The sequence below is a fragment of the Diceros bicornis genome, chromosome 13, assembly GCF_020826845.1.
Source record: "Diceros bicornis minor isolate mBicDic1 chromosome 13, mDicBic1.mat.cur, whole genome shotgun sequence".
In the NCBI taxonomy this organism is placed as follows: Eukaryota; Metazoa; Chordata; class Mammalia; order Perissodactyla; family Rhinocerotidae; genus Diceros; species Diceros bicornis.
In genome coordinates, this window is record NC_080752.1 from 43,906,890 (window position 1) to 43,929,319 (window position 22,430).

At 43.0% G+C, this 22,430-nt stretch overlaps 1 protein-coding gene across 3 annotated transcripts; it reads left to right on the top strand.

The window, feature by feature from the left end:
- Positions 1-52: 52 nt before the first annotated feature.
- On the top strand, positions 53-22,140 carry TRNAU1AP (tRNA selenocysteine 1 associated protein 1). Of its 3 annotated transcripts, none has more exons than XM_058553425.1 (9): positions 53-122; positions 634-731; positions 6,517-6,616; positions 7,236-7,288; positions 9,205-9,336; positions 10,393-10,512; positions 14,087-14,246; positions 14,730-14,763; positions 21,104-22,140. In XM_058553425.1, exons 1-9 carry the CDS (start codon positions 96-98, stop codon positions 21,238-21,240), a joined length of 861 nt encoding a protein of 286 aa, XP_058409408.1. In that variant the 5' UTR covers positions 53-95; the 3' UTR covers positions 21,241-22,140. The 3 variants fall into 3 exon arrangements, with proteins under 3 accessions (XP_058409408.1, XP_058409409.1, XP_058409407.1); XM_058553424.1 differs by having other exon boundaries at positions 54-122; positions 14,084-14,246; XM_058553426.1 differs by lacking the exon at positions 9,205-9,336 and having other exon boundaries at positions 14,084-14,246.
- Positions 22,141-22,430: the final 290 nt, after the last annotated feature.

Genomic DNA, 22,430 nt, shown 5'->3' on the forward strand with positions numbered 1-22,430 from the left:
GTATATCCCGGCGAGGCGCTGGGCGCGGAGTTTCAGCGCGTGCGCAGAAGGCGTCGGAGGCGCATGCTCCGTGGCGTCCCGGCCCGGCTGCGGGCATGGCGGCCAGCCTGTGGATGGGCGACGTGAGTGAGGGCGGCCGCCCGGGTCCCAGGAGGGAGGAAGGGTCTGAGGGGAAGGGGTCTTTGGATCCCAAAAGGGTGGAAGTGAGTGGAGAGGGGAGTCCTTTTGGGTGACGGAGAAGCGGGTCCCAACGTCTAGGTGAAGACACTGAGTCTGAGGGGGAGGGTCTTGGGGCCCCGCCTGGGTTCGTGGAAGGGAAAGGGAGGTTCTTTGTGGGCGTAGAATGGAAGGAATCCCAAGGACTGAAGGGCGCTGTGGTTCTAGGACTGGAGGGGTGGGGTTCCTACACCCAAGCGGAAGGCTCCCTAAAGGGAGCAAGTTTGAAGGGAAGGGAGGCAAGGGATTGGGAACGCCGGAGTTGGGGTTAAAACCGCTCAGCTGAGGAAAACCGCTTCATCTCCCGCCCCAGCCCGCGGCGTGTAGCCCACCCTGGGCCTAGGGGCAGGGTCTCTGGAACCGGGAATGAGGAGCCGGAATGCTGGCCTGAGTCGCTCTGCTCTTGTGTTTACGCAGCTGGAGCCCTACATGGATGAGAACTTCATCTCCAGAGCCTTTGCCACCATGGGGGAGACCGTGATGAGCGTTAAAATTATCCGAAACCGCCTCACTGGGTACGTTCTCTCCTTCCATCTTCTCGGTTCTCCCTTAATCCATCATGCTGCAAGTGGCATTCGGGAGAATGTAAACATCGCGGAGAGTCACGGCTTCTTACTCCTAGTAATAGTTATTATAATGTTATAAAACCTAACAATTGGAGGCATATTGAGCGGAAGTTTAGCGTATTGCTGAAGAAATGGACTCTGGAGCCAGACGGTGTTTGAAAGTTATGTCTGCCGTGTGACCTTGAACAAGTTACTTAACCTCACTGTTTCCTTCACCTTGACTATAAAAATGGAGGTAACAATGGCACCTACCTCATAGAGTTATGGTGAGGATTAAATGAGTTAATTCACATTCAGCATTTAGAACAGTGCCTGGCATATGGTATATGATCAGTAAATATAAACAGATTGTGATCTGCTAGGTAATAAGCCCTTTAAAATCACGTTTTAAAATCACAAAAACCTAGGGGCTGTGGGGTGGTGTAGTGGTTAAGTTTGGTGCTCTGCTTTGGCAGCCTGGGTTTGTGGGTTCAGATCCTGGGCACGGACCTACACCACTGGTCAGCCACGTTGTGCAGCCACCCCCATATAAAGAGAGGAAGCGGGCCCCACCCCATGGCTTAGCAGTTAAGTGAGCGAGCTCGGCTTGGCGGCCCAGTTTCGGAACCCCGGGCGCGCACTGACGCACTGCTTCTCCGGCCATGCTGAGGCCTCGTGCCACATACAGCAACTAGAAGGATGTTCAACTGTGACATACAACTATCTACTGGGGCTTTGGGGAAAAAAAAGGAGGAGGATTGGCGATAGATGTTAGCTCACAGCTGGTCTTCTCAGCAAAAAGAGGAGGATTGGCATGGATGTTAGCTCAGGGCTGATCTTCCTCACAAAAAAATAAATAAATAAAATGTTTTTAAAAAAATAGAGGAAGATTGGCAACAGATGTTAGCTCAGGGCTAAAATTCCTTAGCAAAAAAAAAAAAAGGAAATCACAAAAACCTCTGTGCTAGGTACTATTATTAGAGAGGCTTAATAACTGTCTTAAAGTTACACAGCTAATAAATGACAAGCCAGGACTGGAATTCAAGTCTGTCCTCATAGCCAGGAGTGCCCTTAACTCTTATATCATTCCTTTAAAAATTTATTTGTAGAGACACTGCTATGTGCTACTGTTCTACATTCTCAGGATACATGGCTGAAATGAGCCAGACCTAGTCCCTCTGCTCATGGAGTTTACTACATTGTGTTGGGGGAATGAGACAGTAAATTAGCAAACAAAACAAAAGGCAGAGAATATTTTCAGATGGTGGTGCTCTACTGCCTCCAATTTCTTCTTTCTCTTTGGGGATCTTAGTTTCCCTTAGGGTTCTAGTTAGAAATGAGAGGATTCCTTTATGAATTTGATAATGTTTGTTGCGCATCTGCTCTGTGCCAGCTACTCTACTAAAGCAGCTTGCTAAATCCTCAAATGGTTGAACAATACAGATGAGAGATAGGAAGTGTGGCCAACCCTGTGGCTGTTTGGTGAACAGGTACTTTGTGTCTTCAGAACCCCAGTACCCAGGGATGGATTTTCTGACTGGTAGATCATGCTGGCCTAAATATGTTTCTTTTTGCTCTTGTGGACAGAAAACCCCAGATAATCAGCTCTTGGTATGAAAATACATTCAGTAATGCTTTCTACTTTTTAAAGCACTGACATAGGTTCTCACATTTTAATCTTTGTTGAAATAAGGTTTGGAACTACCCTACCTGTGATTACTAAACTCTAGCTGTTTCTTATGGTGGTACTTAGAGACACGTGACATTTACATCCTGACTCATTTGACAAAGACTTTGAAATGGCTTATAAGAATACTGTAAAATAAATGACTGTAAATTTGAAAAAACAAGACCAGAGAAAATAAGGGAAAAAGACCCAAGGAAAAATAATATACAATAGAGCATAATGATTAAGAGTGCAGTTAATGGGCCGGCCCCGTGGCTTAGCGGTTAAGTGCGCGCGCTCTGCTGCTGGCAGCCCGGGTTCGGATCCCGGGCGCGCACTGACGCACCGCTTCTCCGGCCGTGCTGAGGCCACGTCCCACATACAGCAACTAGAAGGATGTGCAGCTATGACATACAACTGTCTACTGGGGCTTTGGGGGAAAAAATAAATAAATAAATAAAGTTATTAGGAAAAAAAAGAATGCAGTTAGTGGTTGCACAACAATGTGAATGTACTTAGTAGCACTAAAGTGTACACTTAAAAATGGTTAATGATATATTTTATGTATATTTAACACAATTTTTAAAATTAAAAAAAGAAAATGCAGTCAGATGTGGAGCAACCACATCTCTCATCATTGATGGGACTATAAAACAGCACAATCACTGGGGGCAAGTGTCTGGCAGTGCCTTATATACATACATCTACCCTATGACCCAGCAAGTCCAGTCCTAGGTATTCACCCCAGAGAAATGAAAACATACATCCACAAAGAAAAAGAATGTTCATAGCAGCTTTATGACAATAGCCAAAAACTGTAAGCAGCCCAGGTATCCATGAATAGGTAAATAGATAAATAAATACTGGTATATTCATACAATAGAATATAATTTAGCAATAAAAAGGAACTGCTTATATAGCAACCACAGAAATGAATCTCAAAAGTATTATGCTAAATGAAAGAAGTGTTACTCTATGATTCCATTTATTTAAACTTCTAGGGCCGGCCCTGTGGCTTAGCGGTTAAGTGTGCACACTCCGCTGCTGGCGGCCTGGGTTCGGATCCCAGGCTCGCACTGACGCACCGCTTCTCCGGCCATGCTGAGGCCGTGTCCCACATACAGCAACTAGAAGGACGTGCAGCTATGACCTACAACTATCTACTGGGGCTTTGGGGGGGAAATAAATAAATAAATAAAATTATTAAAAAAAAAATAAACTTCTAGATTACACAAAATTAATCTGTGGTGGAAATAACTCAGCGTCTAGAAGATTTGTGCATTTCATTCCATGTAAACCAAAAAAGAAAAACTAAACAATAATTGAACTCTAGTTACTAATATGCATATTAAAGTAATTGAGGGAAGTATACCAATATCTGCAACTTACTTTAAAATGTATCAAAATGAGAAGGATGATAAATGGGTAGAGGGATGGATAGTTGGACAGTTATGTGATAAAATAAGTATAATAAAATGTTAATTATAGGTGGTGGGTATATGGGTATTTGCTGTACAATTCTTTCAATTTTTATTTTTGGAATTTTTCATAATGTTAGGAAAAGAATATAGTCAGACTGTCCCGAATTCAAATTCAACCTTTGGCACATACCAGCTGTGTGGTTTAAGGTATATTGCATAATCCTGCTGAGTCTCAGTCTCCTCATCCAAATAGGAGTAATGGGTTTCATTCGCCTCATACAGTTATGTGAGGATTAGATGAGATGTGCATGTGAAGTGACTAGCACAGTGCCTGGCCTGTAGTGAGTGCTTGGTAATGGTCAGCTCTTTTTTTTTTTTTTTGTGAGGAAGATCAGCCCTGAGCTAACATCCATGCTAATCCTCCTCTTTTTGCTGAGGAAGACCGGCTCTGAGCTAACATCTATTGCCAATCCTCCTCCTTCCCCCGCCCCCCCCAAAGCCCCAGTAGATAGTTGTATGTCATAGTTGCACATCCTCCTAGTTGCTGTATGTGGGACGTGGCCTCCGGAGAAGCGGTGCATTGGTGCGCACCTGGGATCTGAACCCCGGGCCGCCAGTAGCGGAGCATGTGCACTTAACCGCTAAGCTACGGGGCCAGCCCAGTAATGGTCAGCTCTTACTGGTGGTGGTCTTTATACATCTGTGAGCCTTAAGATTCTAGCACACACAAGACAGAAGGCACGGATTTGGCCCACCATTCTTCTTAGGATCAACGAATGTTAGTGGAGCTCATACAGGCTGTCCTGTGGTCCTTGGACTCAGGTACCACCCCTGCCAATTCCTTTTTGGCTTTGTGTTCATAAGGTTATTTGAAATGAAGGTCTGAAGTAGTTATTTCCAGGAAAGTTTGGATTATTTCACTGGTGATAGCTTTAAGGATGATATTAAGGAAAATTAACTTTTCTGTATAAATCTCTTAGTAGGAAGGGATGTCAGAGGGTATAGTCACATCCTCCTACTTATGTCTGCTAGTGATGCATTCAAAAATAGAACACTGGGGATCTCACAGACATCCCCCATTAGGTAAGGTCCATGGGTTTACTTGGTCTTTCCAACTAGATTGTAAGTTTCTTGGGGACGGAAACCGTGTTCTTCAACTCTGTATCAGCCTGGCCTGTGGTAGGTCATCTAAAAAAACTTTTTTTTTAATTTGAAAATTTTCAGACAAAACTGCAAAGAAATAGTACAGTGAACACTTATACAGCTACTACCTAATCTCAATAGTTCTGGGGCTGGCCTGGTGGTGCAAGCGGTTAAGTGTGCACACTCCGCTGCAGCGGCCCGGGGTTCGCTGGTTTGGATCCCAGGCGCGCACCGACGCGCTGCTTGTTAAGCCATGCTGTGGTGGCGTCCCATATAAAGTAGAGGAAGATGGGCATGGATGTTAGCCCAGGGCCAGTCTTCCTCAGCAAAAAAGAGGAGGATTGGCATTGGATGTTAGCTCAGGGCTGGTCTTCCTCACAAAAAAAAAAAAATAGTTCTTAACATGTTGCCATGTTTTCCTTATCTGTCTATCTAAATCTATCTAAAGATATCACTGCGTGTAAACCAAAAAAGAAAAAAAGAACTGTAAACAATAATTGAGCTCTAGTTAATAATATACATGTTGAAAATAGATTTAGATAGACTGATATTTCTTTTTGCTGAACCGTATGAAAGTAAATTACAGGCACTGTGACACTGCACAGCTGAATATTTAAGCAAACATGGCCAAAAACTGTACATTCTCTTACATAGTCACAGTGCTCATTTCACACTCACAAAGGTAACAATTTCCTAACACCATATAATGGCCAGTCTACATTTAAATTTTTATAATTGTCCCCAGACTATCTTTCATGGCTTTTTGTATGTTTGGTTTTTAATGAATTAGGATCCAATCAAAGATCAGATCCTGCATTGCGTTTAGTTTTTCTATTAAGTCTCTTTTTAATGTAGACAAGGCCACCTCATTTTTTTCTCATAACATTGACTTTTTAAAGAGGTAAGATTGGGCTGGTCCCGTGGCTTAGCGGTTAAGTGCACGCACTCCGCTACTGGTGGCCCAGGTTCGGATCCCAGGCGCGCACCGACGCACCGCTTCTCCGGCCATACTGAGGCTGCGTCCCACATACAGCAACTAGAAGGATGTGCAGCTATGACATACAGCTATCTACTGGGGCTTTGGGGGAAAATAAATAAATAAATTATAAAGAGGTAAGATTGATTGTGTTACATAAGGTCCTACATTCTGGATTCTGGTCCTACATTCTGGATTTATTTGTTTCCTTGTGGTGGTGTTTTACTTGTTCTATCCCTGATATTTCCTGTAAACTGAACATTAGATCTGAAGATTTGATTGGAATGCATTAAACGTTTTTGGCAAGAGTACTTCATAGGTGATACAGTACATAAATAAACGTTTACTAAATGAGTCTGGACTGGCTCAGATTGGCAGTCTTTATAGTCATGTTTGTAAGTTAGTTCTGAACCGGAATATGGCAGGGAACAAAAACAGTATGGGCTCTGATTAGAAAAACATTTCTCCCTCCCTTCAGGCCAAGACCCAGTCTCTCATCTGGGAGTCGCATCTTTAATCATTCGCTTTCTCTGTTTGCTCTCTTTCCAGGATCCCAGCTGGCTACTGCTTTGTAGAATTCGCAGATTTGGCCACAGCTGAGAAGTGTTTGCATAAAATTAATGGGAAACCCCTTCCAGGAGCCACACCTGTAAGGATACTTAGATAATGATGATGTTACCATTTTTATTGTCATTGATAATTATCATTTATTGAATTCCTACTGTATACTTATATTATTTTATTTAATCCTATAACAACCCTGAGCAGTAGGCATTGTTATCTTTGACAGACCAGGAAACTGAAGCTCAGGGAAGTGAAATAACTTGCCCAAGGAACATAAGTAGTAAGTGGCAGAGCCAGGATGCAAACTGAAGATTGGTTGCCTCTAAAATCCATGCCCTTTCCACTCTGCACTGCTGCCTCCCTTAGTGGAAGACTTGAAACTCTAGATCTCTTACTTGGTTGAGAAAGTAGAACAGGCTGGCAGCAATGAGGACAGGTTTCAAGACAGTTACATTCTGCTCTTCCCACAGTTACTTAGCTTACAGCTGAACCAAGCTGGCACACCTGTGCTCATAGAACCATGGAGCTGGCAGTGCCCTTAGCGGTCATCCGTGCAACCCCCTCATTTTATACAGGAGAAAAAGCTGAGGCTTAGAGAGGGGGAGATGTTTTGGCCAAGGTAATTTATTTCAGTTTTTTTGAAATATCGTTTGACTCTTGAAACACCTTTCTGTGTTTTAGTTTGTTTGTTTTTAAATTTCCAGGCAAAACGTTTTAAATTGAACTATGCCACTTATGGGAAACAACCAGATAACAGGTAAGTACAGAGTAATCCCAAGGTAGCTTCAAGCCCCAGGAAATGTCCACATAGAGACAAAATGCCTCACTGTGCCTGTCACAACCAAAGAGGAGGATGGGGAGCTGAGTGTGGCTCCACTTTGCCTCCCTCCTGAAGAAAGATACCCTCCTATTCCGCATTGTTGGATCTTCTCTGTATGCTTTGTATCGAGGCCCATGTCTTCCCAATATGTGGTCCTTCCCCTAGCCTTCCACCCTGTTAACTCCCCACAGGATTGTGGTTTTATTCAGTAAGAATTGACCTGTTGTAGCAACATAAATTGATTCAGCATTTCACGTTGCCGTTTGAAATCTTTAGAACAGTGTCAGAAGCTTTAGAAAGATTTGTACCCATTGACCCCATAATTCTACTTTTCAGAATTTATTCAAGGCTATGAGCAAAGATTAACCTCAATAGTGTTCGTTGAAATATTACATATAGGGCTTGGCCCCGTGGCATAGCGGTTAACTGCGCACGCTCTGCTGCTGGCCGCCCAGGTTCAGATCTCGGACGCGCACTGATGCACTGCTTGTCAGGCCGTGCTGTGGCGGCATCCCATATGAAGTGGAGGAAGATGGGCACAGATGTTAGCCCAGGGCCAGTCTCCCTCAGCAAAAAGAGGACGATTGGCATGGATGTTAGCTCAGGGCTGATCTTCCTCACCAACAACCACAACAAAAAATTGCATATATAGGCAAAATTTGGGGAAAAACAAATAATCTAATAATAGGAAAGTGGTTTAAATTACAATATGTTCGTTAATTGGAATGCGATGTATTAATAAGTCATGTTATAGCAGAATACTGACATGTCAAGATGTTGGCAGTATGTTAAAGGTGAAAAAATGCTAGAAACATGGGGCTGGCCCCGTGGCTTGGCAGTTGGGTGCTTGTGCTCCACTACTGGCGGCCCGGGTTCGGATCCCGGGCGCGCACTGACGCACCGCTTCTCTGGCCATGCTGAGGCCGCATCCCACATACAGCAACTAGAAGGATGTGCAGCTATGACATACAACTATCTACTGGGGCTTTGGCGGAAAAATAAATAAATAAATAAAATTAAAAAAAAAAGAAAAAATGCTAGAAACAAAACAAATGAATCATATCTAGTGTTTGTAAATTAAAAAGAAGAAGCCAAAGAGAAAAGACAAAAGCATATATCAATGTATTCTTAGTGATTTACCTTTGAGTGGTTGGGTTATTTGTAATTTTTTTTTGTCCTTTTGTGCATTCTGATTTATACAAGGAATATGTATCATACTTGAAATAAGAAAATAATGAATTCTTTTATTTTTTTAAGAATTGTTCTAGAACCGGGGTTTGCAAACTGTGGCTGATTTGTATCACCCGCGAGCTAAAAATGGTTTTTACACTTTTAAAGGATTGTGAAAACAGACAAAGAAAAATCAGCAGACACCATAGGTGCCCCACAAAGCCTTAAATATTTACTATCTGGCCCTTTACAGAAAAAGTTTACTAACTCCTGTTCTACAAGTTGGGGGATTTCATTTTAGCTACTCTTTAGGTCTTTAGGAGATAAGGTCCAGTTCTCATTTTCTCTCTGTCTTTCACCATTTGAATTAAAAATATGCAATAAATACAGAATGTCTAGTTTTATCTTTTGAGCACCGCTGACCCTATCCCCGCATCTGCACTCCTGTAATAACTTGAAGCCAGGCAGGCTTTGTACAGTGGATGAAGGACTTGGGGCAGGGGACTACTTCCATAACTCTTGTGCCACGACTGCCAAATGAAACAAGTTAGGAACTGGTTAAGGACCCAGCAGGTGCGTTGTTCCCTAAGGAAGCCCAGGAAAGGTTTACCTAGAATGGGCCAAAGAGCCCGTCAGAACAAAGGTTTTGGTCTTTGTCTCTGAATCTTGTTCTCTCCTCTCAGCCCTGAGTACTCCCTCTTTGTGGGGGACCTGACCCCAGATGTGGACGATGGCATGCTCTATGAATTCTTCGTCAAAGTCTACCCCTCCTGTCGGGGAGGCAAGGTGGTTTTGGACCAGACAGGAGTATCTAAGTAAGGCCTTACCTATTATTGATGCTACCCTGTTAGTTTCAGCATTCTTCTCGTAGAAAAATGGTGTTATAGAGAGGTAGAGGTATTATACAGAGACCGTGTAGCATGGTGGTTCAGAGCACAAGCTCTGGAGCCAGGCTGCCTGGTTTGAATCGCAGCTCCAACGCTAGCCGGGGATAATGCAGCGGACAAGTACTGAACCTCTGACCCCATTTCCTCGTCTGTAAAATGGGGCTGATGAATAGTATCGGCTCATAGGGGTGATATAAGGATTAGATGATATAAATAAAGCAATAAGAAATGCTTTATAGGTATTTACTGTTTTATTTATTATTGTTACTTCAGAAGTGGGAAAGCCTCAGGAAAGGTTCACTCTTGATCAGAGCAGTAATTGTAAGCTCAAGCTTTGGGAGTCTGACAGACCTGGATTTGAATCCTGCTTCTACTATGACTTTGGGCAAGTTATTAAACGTCTCTGAACTTTGGTTCCCTCTTCAGTAAAATGTGGATACTACCGTTAGGAAATTGTTGGACCGTTCCTAACAGTCTGAGCTAACCCTGGGAAAATGTTCAGCACAGTGCCTGGGAAATAATAAGTGTTCATTAAATATTAGCATTCATTTATTCCTCCAAGTAGAATAAGTGCAGGAGAGTAGGAACCTTGTCCACTTGTGACTGATCAATCCCAGTGCCTGGCACAGTACCTGGCATACAGGGCAGACTTGGTAAATATTTACTGAATGAATTTCTATGACTATTCCTACCACTGCTACTACTGTAATGATAATGATAATACTTCCCAGTAGATTGGGAGGGAAGGAGCCTCATAAGTGAAGGTATGGGGGAGAATGGGGAACTGAAAGTGAAAATCCCTATAGAACTCAGGAGCCTCCTAGGCTTAAATCTCACATTGCTCTGTGGCACACTTCCACCGATGGGATCTCATCCCCTCCTACATAGTTTGATGGACTCTCTCTCTTCTCAGCCCGTTTTCCATTTTTGGACTTGACCTTCATCACATTTGTGATCTAAATAATGTGTGTTTTTTTCCTGCAGAGGCTATGGTTTTGTGAAATTCACAGATGAACTAGAACAGAAGCGAGCCCTGACGGAGTGCCAGGGAGCAGTAGGACTAGGGTCTAAACCAGTGCGGCTGAGCGTGGCAATCCCTAAAGCGTGAGTCCTGCCCTGGCAGGGAGGGTGGAGGGCTTCTGGACTGACCCCGACTTGGATTCTCTTCATCTGTTTGTTGATAATTGGAGCATCCACATGCTGGATAGGAGGTTGCGGGAGATTCAGTTCAGGTCACCGATAATGAATGACTGATATTTGCTAGGCTGGGTGTTGGAGATGAACGAGTATAACCCTGCGCCTCCAGAAGCTTATAGTTGAGGAGAGAGCTGTGACTGGGGGAGGCAGGTACATTCAGACATTGCTGATAGCAGCACTGGAAAAGCAGTTTGGCTGTACATGCTTAATGTCCCTGTTCTTTGCCCACTAGTGCCACTCTTAGAAATGTATCCATGAGGGGCTGGCCCAGTGGTGTAGTGGTTCAGATCCCGGGCGCGGACCTACGCACTGCTTGTCAACCCATGGTGTGACAGGCGTCCCACAGATAAAGAGTTGAGGAAGATGGGCATGGCTGTTAGCCCAGGGCCAGTCTTCGTCAGCAAAAAGAGGAGGATTGACAACAGATGTTAGCTCAGGGCTAATCTTCCTCCCCCCAAAAGAATTTATCCATGAAATTAATAAGAATTGAACAGAAGGAAAAAAATTACACTCAGTTTTAGCCTCATTTATATCAATAAAGTCTATAAACCTCCTGTGAATGTCCCTTGCTATGGGAATGGCTAAGAATTAATGATCCAAACACTTTGTATTATATGCGTCACTATTGTACCTGTCATGCTAGGCAGAAAACCTTTCTTCCCTTAGAGCTCCAAGCAGGTTTCTCACTCAGATGTAAGACAACTATTCTTTGCATCGAATCCTCCATCCTTTGGTCAAAGCAGTGGTTCTCAACTGGGGGTGATTTTCCCCCCGGGGGACATTGGCAACATCTGGAGACAATTTTTATTGTCACAGCTTGGGGCGGGGAGGTTCTACTAGCATCTAATGAGTAGAGGCCAGAGATGCTACTAAACATCCTACAGTGTGCAGGACAGCCGCCACAACAAAGAATTTTTGCCCGCCCCCCAAAAACAGTGGTGCCAAGGCTGAGAAACCACCAAAAGTACAAGAGTGGCTGCATTCTTAGGGCAGAACTTCCAAATGGCCGTGTTTTTGAAAGCAGCAAAAGATTCAAAGGTTCTTTGCAGTTTAACTGTTTTTAACACATGGAAGATTAGCCTAAGTGATTCCCCCCCAAAATGTTATTTGTTCTAAACTCTATGATATATATAAAAACATTAAAGAAACTAAAATTTCCTCATTATCCTAAAGTGACAATTATAATTTCTGAGTTCCTTTCCAGGCTTCTCTGTAGGCATCCATGGTATATAGCTAAACATGCACACACTATATATGGGTCACTTTACATGTGGTACATTTACTTCTTTATTCATTTTTAATTGTAATAACAATGCTCATTCTTTTTTTTCCCGAGTTTACTCAGTATAGGTAGTCACCTTTCCATATAGTTGCACAGTCATCATCATTGTAACATTTTTAACAGCTGCAGGATATTCTTTTGTGTGTTCTCTCTAGCACTTCCTCTGGTGTTGACTATTTGGCTGTTTCTGAAATGTTACCATTTAGTCAGTCAACAATAACTGAGTCCCTACAACTTTGTAGGCCTTGTCCTAGACAAGAGAAACAAAGTCCCTTCTGCAAGGAGGTTATATTCTGTTATATCTGTTTCTTCTTTGAATGTTGTATTTGGTTCCTGCCTCTGAGGAGGTGCCCTCAAGCACTAGGAATTGAGGGAGATAAGAGTTCCCTTTGAGAGTTAGACTGTAAGAGCCTAGTGTGGAGAAACAGAACATTAATGTACAGACCCAGGCCAGGGAGACTGTACCTTCAGTTACCTGAACATGTCAGGAGGGTGGCAGATGTCCTGGAAGCATGGAAGGGGAGTCGTGGAGGCAAACATTGTCAGTTTCCAGCCTGGTGCTGCGCAGGGAGAGAGAGTTTCTGCAGTTGGACTTCATCAGGCCACCCTGTCGGGGGCTGTTGAGACGTGGAGTCTGTTTGTCTGCTCTGGCTGAGTCCTGCTCACCAAACAGACATTGAACTCGCAAGGGACTTGGGAAGAGCTCATTCAGACTTTGAGCATTTGTGGTTGCTGTGACAGAGATTCGTATAGTAGTTCAGCTCCTGCTTATGACTTGGTTTCCTCTTGGGCTTCATTGTGGAGATAGAATGCACCAATCACGAGGACATAGTATGTTCCACACTGTGTGGCAGTTATGACTCTCCTTATAAACCATCTGGCATGGTGGTGGTGTCCTCTGCCTCCTGCACGTGTTTGGTGTGCCCCTACGAGAGACTGGCCCTTCCGAGGCAATGACTGGAGGAGCATTGTCATGTCCGGGTTGGGTTGGGTTATGTTCTTTTGATTCCTCTCAGCTAGGACTGCTGGTCATCCTCCAGGCCTGTTTCATAAGCCTACACACATGGTTTTTTATGTTTTTGAAAGCAGTGGCACGCAGGCTTGACGTTCTGTCTTTGGTTAACAGCAGCTGGGGCAGCTGTGCAATCAGGATAAGAAAGCTTTCCACTGACGTTGGGCCTCAGCCCTGATTGGCAGATGCAGGATGTAGGAGACTGGCAAGACATCGTGAGTCTGTCAGGGCAGGTGCAGTGTATAATGGTCTGCTGTTAGGAGCATGACCCTCGGAGTTCAATTTGGCTCCAGTCCTAGGTGTGGCCTTGGGTAAATCACTTTAACCTTTTAGAGGTTCAGTGTTCTCATCTGTAAAATGGAAATAATAAATGAAAGCTCTATCATAGGATTATGCAGGACTTAAAATAGGAGACCATATATGAAAAATAATTGGCACAGATCCTGAGTACCTACTCCATAAATGGTAGCTGTGACTACAGTGATCACAGTAAGGCTGCTGGAACACTTCTCTTTATTTTTTTGTGGGGAAGAGGTGATTAAATATTTTGTGGTTTGAAATGCATCTTGGATCATCCTAAATCCAGATTCTCCAGGCCATGTTTACCTGAGCCTTTGTGGCTAGCAGAAAAGCAGCCCCTAAGATCTTGAGAAGAGGAAAAATCAGTACTGACGAAGTTTGATGAGAGAGACAAACCTAACCATTAAAAGCTCCTAGCTTTGGGGCTGGCCCAGTGGCATAGCGGTTAAGTGAGTGCGTTCCGCTGCTGGTGGCCCGGGCTTGCACCAACACACCGCTTGTCAGGCCATGCTGTGGCGGTGTACCACATAAAGTGGAGGAAGATAGGCACGATGTTAGCTCAGGGCCAGTCTTCCTCAGCAAAAAAGAGGAGGATTGGCATGGATGTTAGCTCAGGGCTGATCTACCTCACACACACAAAAAAGCTCCTAGCTTTAAAGCATGGGCTCTGGAGCCAGACCGCCTGGGTTTGAATCTCTTACTAGCTGTGTGACTTTGGACAAATTATGTAACCTCTCTGTACCTCAGTTTCCTCATCTAAAAAATAGGAATAATGGTATACTTATTGCATAGGGTTGTTGTGGGAATTAATCCTTGGCCACTTAATAAGTGTTTTGGAAATGTTTGCTTGCATTTGTTTATTTTTGGTTCTTTCTTCATTTAAGGAGTCGTGTGAAGCCAGTGGAATATAGTCAGATGTACAGTTACAGCTACAACCAGTATTACCAGCAGTACCAGAACTACTATGCCCAGTGGGGCTATGACCAGAACACAGGCAGCTACAGCTACAGTTATCCCCAGTATGGCTATACCCAGAGCACCATGCAGGTAACCGTGATGTGGCAAGTATGGCCCTCTTGGCTTATGTCATCCTGTAGAGACATAGGTCATTCTCCAGGATGCGATTGGTAAGGACGGGAGCTTGGGCTTCAGGAAAAAATGGGGAAAGATGAAGCAACCTAGTCTCTCTTGTTAAAAGTAAGCCATTCTGGGGGCCGGCCCGGTGGCACAAGCGGTTAAGTGCACGAACTCTGCCGCGGCGGCCTGGGGTTTGCCGGTTCGGATCCCGGGCACGCACGCACTGATGCACCACTTGGCAAGCCATGCTGTGGCGGCGTCCCATATAAAGTGGAGGAGGATGGGCATTGGATGTTAGCCCAGGGCCAGTCTTCCTCAGCAAAAAGAGGAGGATTGGCAGATGTTAGCTCAGGGCCAATCTTCCTCACAAAAAAAAAAAAAAAAAGGAAGCCATTCTGATCATGGGCCAGGATTTCACTCTGTTTCTCACCCACCTCTCTGGTCTCTTGGCAGACATATGAAGAAGTTGGAGATGATGCATTGGAAGGTAAGAAAGGAGTCCATTCACTCATTCCCCTGTCAGCCCTTATGGAATGACTGCTTTATGGGCCGGCACTGTGCCTTCAGCTAGATGCTGAAAGAATGCAAGGTCAATTCTGCCCTGGAGGAACTTACATTCTAGTGAGAGAGCCGGTATACATACATATTTACAGTAAGAGAGAGTGTGAGTGCAGATCTGAGAGAGCCCAGGGGGAAGCAGCTCAACAGGGGAGGGAGCCAGTCACCCCTAGACAGTGGCGTTCTGCTCCAGGATGTAGGTCTCTAGCAAAAGTACTGTTACCTTGTATTTGTTTGACAGTTTCTAAAAATCATTGTTTTATTTCATGTTTTAATGTTTTTCTATATATTTTGCATGTTTTTCTCATTTTCAGGTAATAGTTATGATTGAAAATTTGGAAAATACAGTAGAGTATTATGTAGTAACTGAAAATCACCCCTAATCCTGCTACATAGTAATAGCCATTATTAATTTTTTTAATTAAAAGCATTTGTTGTCATTTTTATTGAATTTAACTGAAGAAAAAGGAAAGTAAAACTGAAGGAATTGCTAACATTCAAACAATTTTTTTGTGTGTGTGTGAGGAAGACAAGCCCTGAGCTAACTTCCGATGCCAATCCTCCTCTTTTTGCTGAGAAAGATTGGCCTTGGACTAACATCCATGCCCATCTTCCTCTACGTTATATGGGACGTCACCATAGCATGCCTTGACAAGCAGTGCCTCGGTGCGCACCTGGGATCCGAACCTATGAACCCTGGGCTACTGAAGTGGAGCACGTGCACTTAACTGCTACGCCACCAAGCTGGCCCCCAAACAAAATTTTTTAAGTGAGATATTAATACTTATAGGATTTTTTAAGGTTTGAAAAAAATTATGAAAAACAAATTTTTTTTCAACTTGTTTCTGAACAGATGTGGTACAAAAAGATTCAAAGGTTTTTTTTTTGTGAGGAAGACCAACCCTGAGCTAACATCCGATGCCAATCTTCCTCTTTTTGCTGAGGAAGATTGGCCCTGGGCTAACATCCATGCCCATCTTCCTCTACTTTATATGGGCCGCCACCACAGCATGGCTTGACAAGCAGTACGTTGGTGTGCGCCCGGGATCCGAACCTATGAACCCTGGGCCGCCGAAGCGGAGCGAGCGCACTTAACCGCTGTGCCACCGGGCAGGCCCCAGACTCAAAGTTTAAGATCTAACTCTATTTTAAGGATTATTCTTTGAGACAGTCATAGGGAAAATGTGATCTGTAAGCAAAATATCCCTTTAAGGAAACATACCACCTTCAGGCAAAGAACAAACTTACCTACTTCATAGCATTTTAAAGCAATTTCACATCTGTGCTCTCATCTGATTCTAACATCAGTGACCTTGGGAGATGGGCGGCGCAGAACGTAGGAGCTCCAGTTGACACATGGGGAACTGGTGGCCCAAGTGGTCTGCTCAGGGTCACACGGTGGAGTTAGGGGCAAAGTCAGGCCTGGAGTCCCTGTCTTTCTTTACTCAGTCTCTGGTTCCTTCCAGGAAATACTGCCTCCTTTTTAGAGATGATTAACCTGATTATAATAAAATCTGCGTATAACAGTAGAATTTTCCAATCTCTCTCTCACCTGTTAGTAATATAATAATAGCCAACATATTTTTTGCTAAGCGCTGCTACCTGCCAACATTGTGATGGGTAGGTACCATTCTAATCTCCATTCTACAGAAAGGAAAACTGAGGGGCTGGCCCAGTGGCTTAGCGGTTAAGTGCACGCGCTCCGCTACTGGCGGCCCAGGTTTGGATCCTGAGCACACACTGACGCACCGCTTCTCCGGCCATGCTGAGGCCATGTCCCACATACAGCAACTAGAAGGATGTGCAGCTATGACATACAACTATCTGCTGGGGCTTTGGGGGAAAAAATAAATAAAAATTAAAAAAAAAAAAAGAAAGGAAAACAGGCTTTGTTATAATAGATAATAGTTACTGAGGTTTTACTATGTGCAGGGCACTGTTCTAAGCACTTTACATATGTTAACTCATTTAACCTTCACAACAGTTTTGAAATAAGTACTACGATTATCCTGATTTTATGGAATAAAAAACTGAGGTAGAGGGCCGGCCCCGTGGCTTAGCAGTTAAGTGCGTGCGCTCTGCTGCTGGTGGCCCGGGTTCGGATCCCAGGTGCGCACCGACACACCGCTTCTCTGGCCATGCTGAGGCCACGTCCCACATACAGCAACTAGAAGAATGTGCAGCTATGACATACAACTATCTACTGGGGCTTTGGGGGGACAAAATAAAATAAATTAAATCTTTAAAAAAAAAAAAAGAAAACTGAGGTAGAAAAGTTAAATTACTGGGGCCGGCCCCGTGGCTTAGCTGTTAAGTGCTCGCGCTCCGCTACTGGCGGCCCGAGTTCAGATCCCGGGCGCGCACCAACGCACCACTTGTCCATCCATGCTGAGGCTGCATCCCACATACAGCAACTAGAAGAATGTGCAACTATGACATACAACTATCTACTGGTGCTTTTGGCTTAAAAAGGGGGAGGACTGGCAATAGATGTTAGCTCATGGCCTGTCTCTCTCAGCAAAAAGAGGAGGATTGGCATGGATGTTAGCTCAGGGCTGATCTTCCTGACCAAAAAAAAAAGTTAAATTACTTGTTCAAGGTCAACATAGTTGCAAGTTGCAACTTAGTAGCTAGAGGTGGAGTCAGTCATGGAACCCTTGCAGTCTTGCCCCAGACATCGTGCTCTGTACCCCACTGAGTTATGCCTACTGTCTTGACATAATAACCATACAGTGAAGGGGGCACAGCAGCGATTGTTATTCTTCATCTGTTCCTTGGCTTCACTAGGCCATCTTCCAGGCCATCTTCAGAATGAGGAAGGGTGCTTTTATTGTATGTGTATCCATAGACTTCAACACATGCAATTGCCTGCCCTTGATCAAGCTGTTTACTAGTCTGTTCCCATAAGCTATTACCTTCACTGAGTGGAGTAACCAGGCTGGTCCTGCTTTCTTACAGTTTCCATATCAAGCCTTTGTAAATGCTCAAAGCTTCAACTCTTATAATTTAGATTAAAATTATAAGAGAAAGAAAAATCCCTCTGGTTGCAGGAATGAGCATCATACTTATGTGAAAAGATTCAGCACTGGCTGGGTTGGAAATGGAAACAGACTCTTAAGAGTAGGTGGAAAAGCTGGAAAGAAACACAAATGGCCTATAAACCACAAGAACAAAAAGTTTAAACATATTACTTGTGTCAGTCAAGGTTCTCCAGAGAAACAGAGCCAAGAGGATATCTGTATATATAAATCTGTAAGGCAGGCCAGCATGCTGGAAACTCAGGCAGGATTTCCATGCTACAGTCTTAAGGCAGAATTCCTTCTTTGTGGAACTTCAGTTTTAGGCCTTAAGACCTTCAATTGATTGGATAAGGCCCACCCACGTTATTGAGGATAATCTTCTTTATTTATTTATTTTTTTTAATTTTTTATTTATTTTATTTTTCCCCCCAAAGCCCCATTAGATAGTTGTATGTCATAGCTGCACATCTTTCTAGTTGCTGTACGTGGGATGCGGCCTCAGCATGGCCGGAGAAGCAGTGCGTCGGTGCGCGCCAGGATCCAAACCCGGGCCGCCAGTATCGTAGCGCGTGCACTTAACCGCTAAGCCATGGGGCCGGCCCAGTAGTCATTTTTTTAATCATGTCTTTTTCTAAGAATATTGACAGAAAATGTTCTCAATGAAACAAGATCAGATATAAAATAGAATATGTGATAAGATCCTAGTTAGGTTTTTTTTTTTTGTTTTGGGGGATATAATTCACACAACAAAATTCATCCTTTTAAAGTCTACAATTCAGTAGTTTTTAGGAATCATCACAAAGTTGTGCAGCCATTACCACTGTCTAGTTCCAGAAGAAACCCTGTTTCTTCTTAGCAGTTATTCTCCATATGCTCTCTCCCTCCGGCCCCTGGCAACCACTCATCTATTTCTGTCTCTTTGAATTTACCCTGTCTGGACATTTTAAATAAATGGAATCATATATAACCTGTGTTCCTTTGTGACTGGCTTCTTTCACTTAGCATAGTGTTTTCAAGGTCCATCCATGTTGTAGCAGGTGTCATTACTTCATATCTTTTTACGGCAGAATGATAGTCCATTGTATGAGTATCCATTTTGTTGTTGGACATTTGGGTGGTTTCCACTTTTGGTATTATGAATAATGCTACTATGAACATTCGTATAAGTTTTTGTGTGGACAGGAAAAATTTTCGTTACTCTTGGGTACATACCCAGGAGTGGAATTGCTGGATCATGTGGTAAAACTCTGTTTTCAACAATTTGAGGAACTGCCACACTTTTCCAAAAGGGCTGCGGTGTTTTCCATTCCCACCAACAGTATATGAGGGTTCCGGTTTCTCCACATCCTCACCAGCAGTTGTTACTCTTTTTCATTATAGCCATCCTAGTGGGTTTGAAGTGGTGTCTCATTGTGGTTTTGATTTGCATTTCCCTGGGTAATGATTTTGAGCATCTTTTCGTATACTTACTGGCCATGTGTATATCTTTCTTAGAGAAATGTCTATTTAAGTCCTTTGGCCACTTTTAAATTGGGTTGTCTTTTTATTGTTGAATTATAAGAGTTCTTTATATTCTATTCTGGATTTTAGTCCCTTATCAGATATAGGATTTGCAAATTATTTCTCCCATTTCGTTAGTTATCTTTTCACTTGATAATGTCCTTTGGAGCACAAAAGTTTTTAATTTATATGATGTCCAGTTTTTTTTCGTTTGTTGCTTGTGCTTATAGGGTCATATCTAAGAAACCATTGCCTGTTTACACCTGTTTTCTTCTAAGAGCTTTAGCCATTACATTTAGGTCTTTGATCCATCTTTAGTTAATTTTTGTGTAAGGTGTGAGGTAAGGGTCTAGCTTCGTTCTTTTGTGTGTGGGTATCCAGTTGTCCCAGCACCATTTGTTGAAAAGACTGTTCTTTACCCATTGAGTTGTCTTGGTACCCTTGTTGAAAAGCAGATTACTATAAATGTATAGGTTTGGTTTTGGACTCTTAATCCTATTCCATTGATCTATATGTCTGTCCTTAGGCCACTGCTACACAGTCTGTATTACTGTAGCTTTGCAGTAAGTTTTGAAATGGGGAAGTGTGAGTCCTTGAACTTCGTTCTTTTTCAAGATGGTTTTGGCTGTTCTGGGTCCTTTGCATTTCCATATAAATTTTATGATCACTTGTCCTTTTCTGAAAAAAAAGGCAGCTGCGATTTTGATGGGGATTGCATTGAATCTATAGATCAATTTGGGGAGTATTGCCATTTTAACAATATTGTATTCCAATCCAAGTACATGGGATGTCTTTCTATTTATTTAGGTCTTTAATTTTCCAGTGAGTTTTAAAATACGTGTTTTAATGAATGGTGTGTTTGTGTGTATGCACTTTAAACCAACACAAACAAGACTAAAAGGAAAAGTATAAAATGTTATCAGTCATAGTGATTAAGTATTTTTTAAAACTTGTATTGTGAAATATAACGCATGTATGGAAAACTACATAAAACAAATGTATAGGTTAACATGTAATTATAAAGCGATTGCCTATGAAACCTTCATTCAGGTCAAGTAGAACATTGCCAGCCTCCAGAAGCCATCCTTCCTCCAATCACAAACTATAGCCCTGCTAGGGAAAAGTACTATGGTATTCTTGTGGTAACCATTTCCTTCCTTCTTGTTATAGTTTTATCCACTAGATGTGTATCCCTAAACAATATGGTTTCTTTTGCCTGTTTTTGAACTTTATATAATGCAGTCATACTCTATGTACTGTTTTGCTTCTTTCATTTAACACTCACACAGTATTTTATTTGTGAGATCCATCCAAGATGTGTGCAGCCAAGGTTCATTTTCAATGCTATGTTAATATTCTAAGAATAGTGCTTTGGACTTAGTAATTTTGATCAGATTTTCCAAACCCAAAATTGAAATAAGGACCACACCAGAAAATCCAGGGTACGTGTTGGTAGAGATACAGGGGTAGCTTTTAATAAATGTGGAGTGACAGCTGCCGTTACTTGAGTACTGACTACGTGTTACATTCTCTAAGTACACATTATCCTATTTCCATCCTCACAGGAATCCTGTGAGGCAGTGGTCAATCAGCCCCTGTGAGGAAAGAGGGAACTCTGACACAGAGGATAGGGAACTTGCCCTAGCAAACAGGAAGTCCTGGGAGGAGGGAACTGAACCCAAGTCTCTTGTGGCTGCTGAGTGCTTCTCCCCTTGGCGCTCCCCGAACGCATCCTTGCTTCTCTTCCAGACCCCATGCCGCAGCTGGATGTGACTGAAGCCAACAAGGAGTTCATGGAGCAGAGCGAGGAGCTGTACGATGCACTGATGGAATGTCATTGGCAGCCCCTGGACACAGTGTCTTCAGAGATCCCCGCCATGATGTAGCCAGGACAAAGGACAAGCCAGAATGGACTATGTGAGGGAGACAAGAGACTCCTTTTTAAAATACATACATATATATATATATATATATATAGCAAGAACTTTTACCCTTTTGGGAATGTTTTGTAAGATTTTAGTAATCAGCTGTTTCCTGAGATTATGAATATTCCGGCAACACTTGCCTTCATTTGATAGTGACCTATTTGATTTTAAATGAAAACCAAGGGGCCGTCTGTTGAAGAGGGGTTGAACAAGGTTCCAATTTGTCTGAACAATCATTTATCCAGGCAGGGTTATCTACACTCCTGGAGATAAGGAGAGTTTGGAATTATTAACCAAAGTGGATCATGTGACTTTATAAACCCACCCTTCTCATGTGCTAGGCATGTTAAGTCCTTAAAGTTCTCTGGGGTCAGAATGCATGGATTACCTGCTGTACGTCAAGTGGTGGACAGTTTTATCTGCCATTTCAGATACCCCCTTCCCTCTTAACAAATTTGCTTCAAGTCTGGTGGCTGGTAAAGACTTCATTAGGCATTCCAGCCAGGAGGGAAGTGGCATGGCTCAGTGTGTAGTAGCAAGTGGAGTCAGCTAAATCTAGACCAAAATGCTCAAGACTTGGAGTTTGGTCCAAGACCAGGTAGATTTTCAAAGGCCTCGATTGTTTTAAGGACAGACCTGTTGAAGGGCATTACTGTGCCATCTATGTGCCAAGCCCACCTGTGTTGACCTTAATTACCTAAATACATTGAATAGTTATGAATTTATTTACATATAGCAAATGGCTCACAAAGATAACTTGAGCTTAGTCAAGGTCAATCATTACTAAACCAGACCTCCATGCCAACCTTCTACACATCACTTCTGTATTTTCCAAATAAATCAGGAAATCCCACTTTCCAACTTAAACATTGTCATCTCTAGTACCCTCCTGAAAAGACTGGGTCTATGCTAGAAATCTGCATCTGATCATGTTTTGTGCTAGAGGAATGGGGAGGGGGGTAGAGCTTGAGGCATACCAGAAGAAACCTTCAAAGATTCTTAAGGAAGCACCAATCTTAGGCTCAACAAAGAAGAAATACATATAATTGCAGTTATGGAATTGATCATATTGTCTTTGAGAGGTCAGCCTTTTTAATGAAGAGATTAAGACTATAATTCAGCTTGGGTCTAATGGAGTATTTAGATATGGA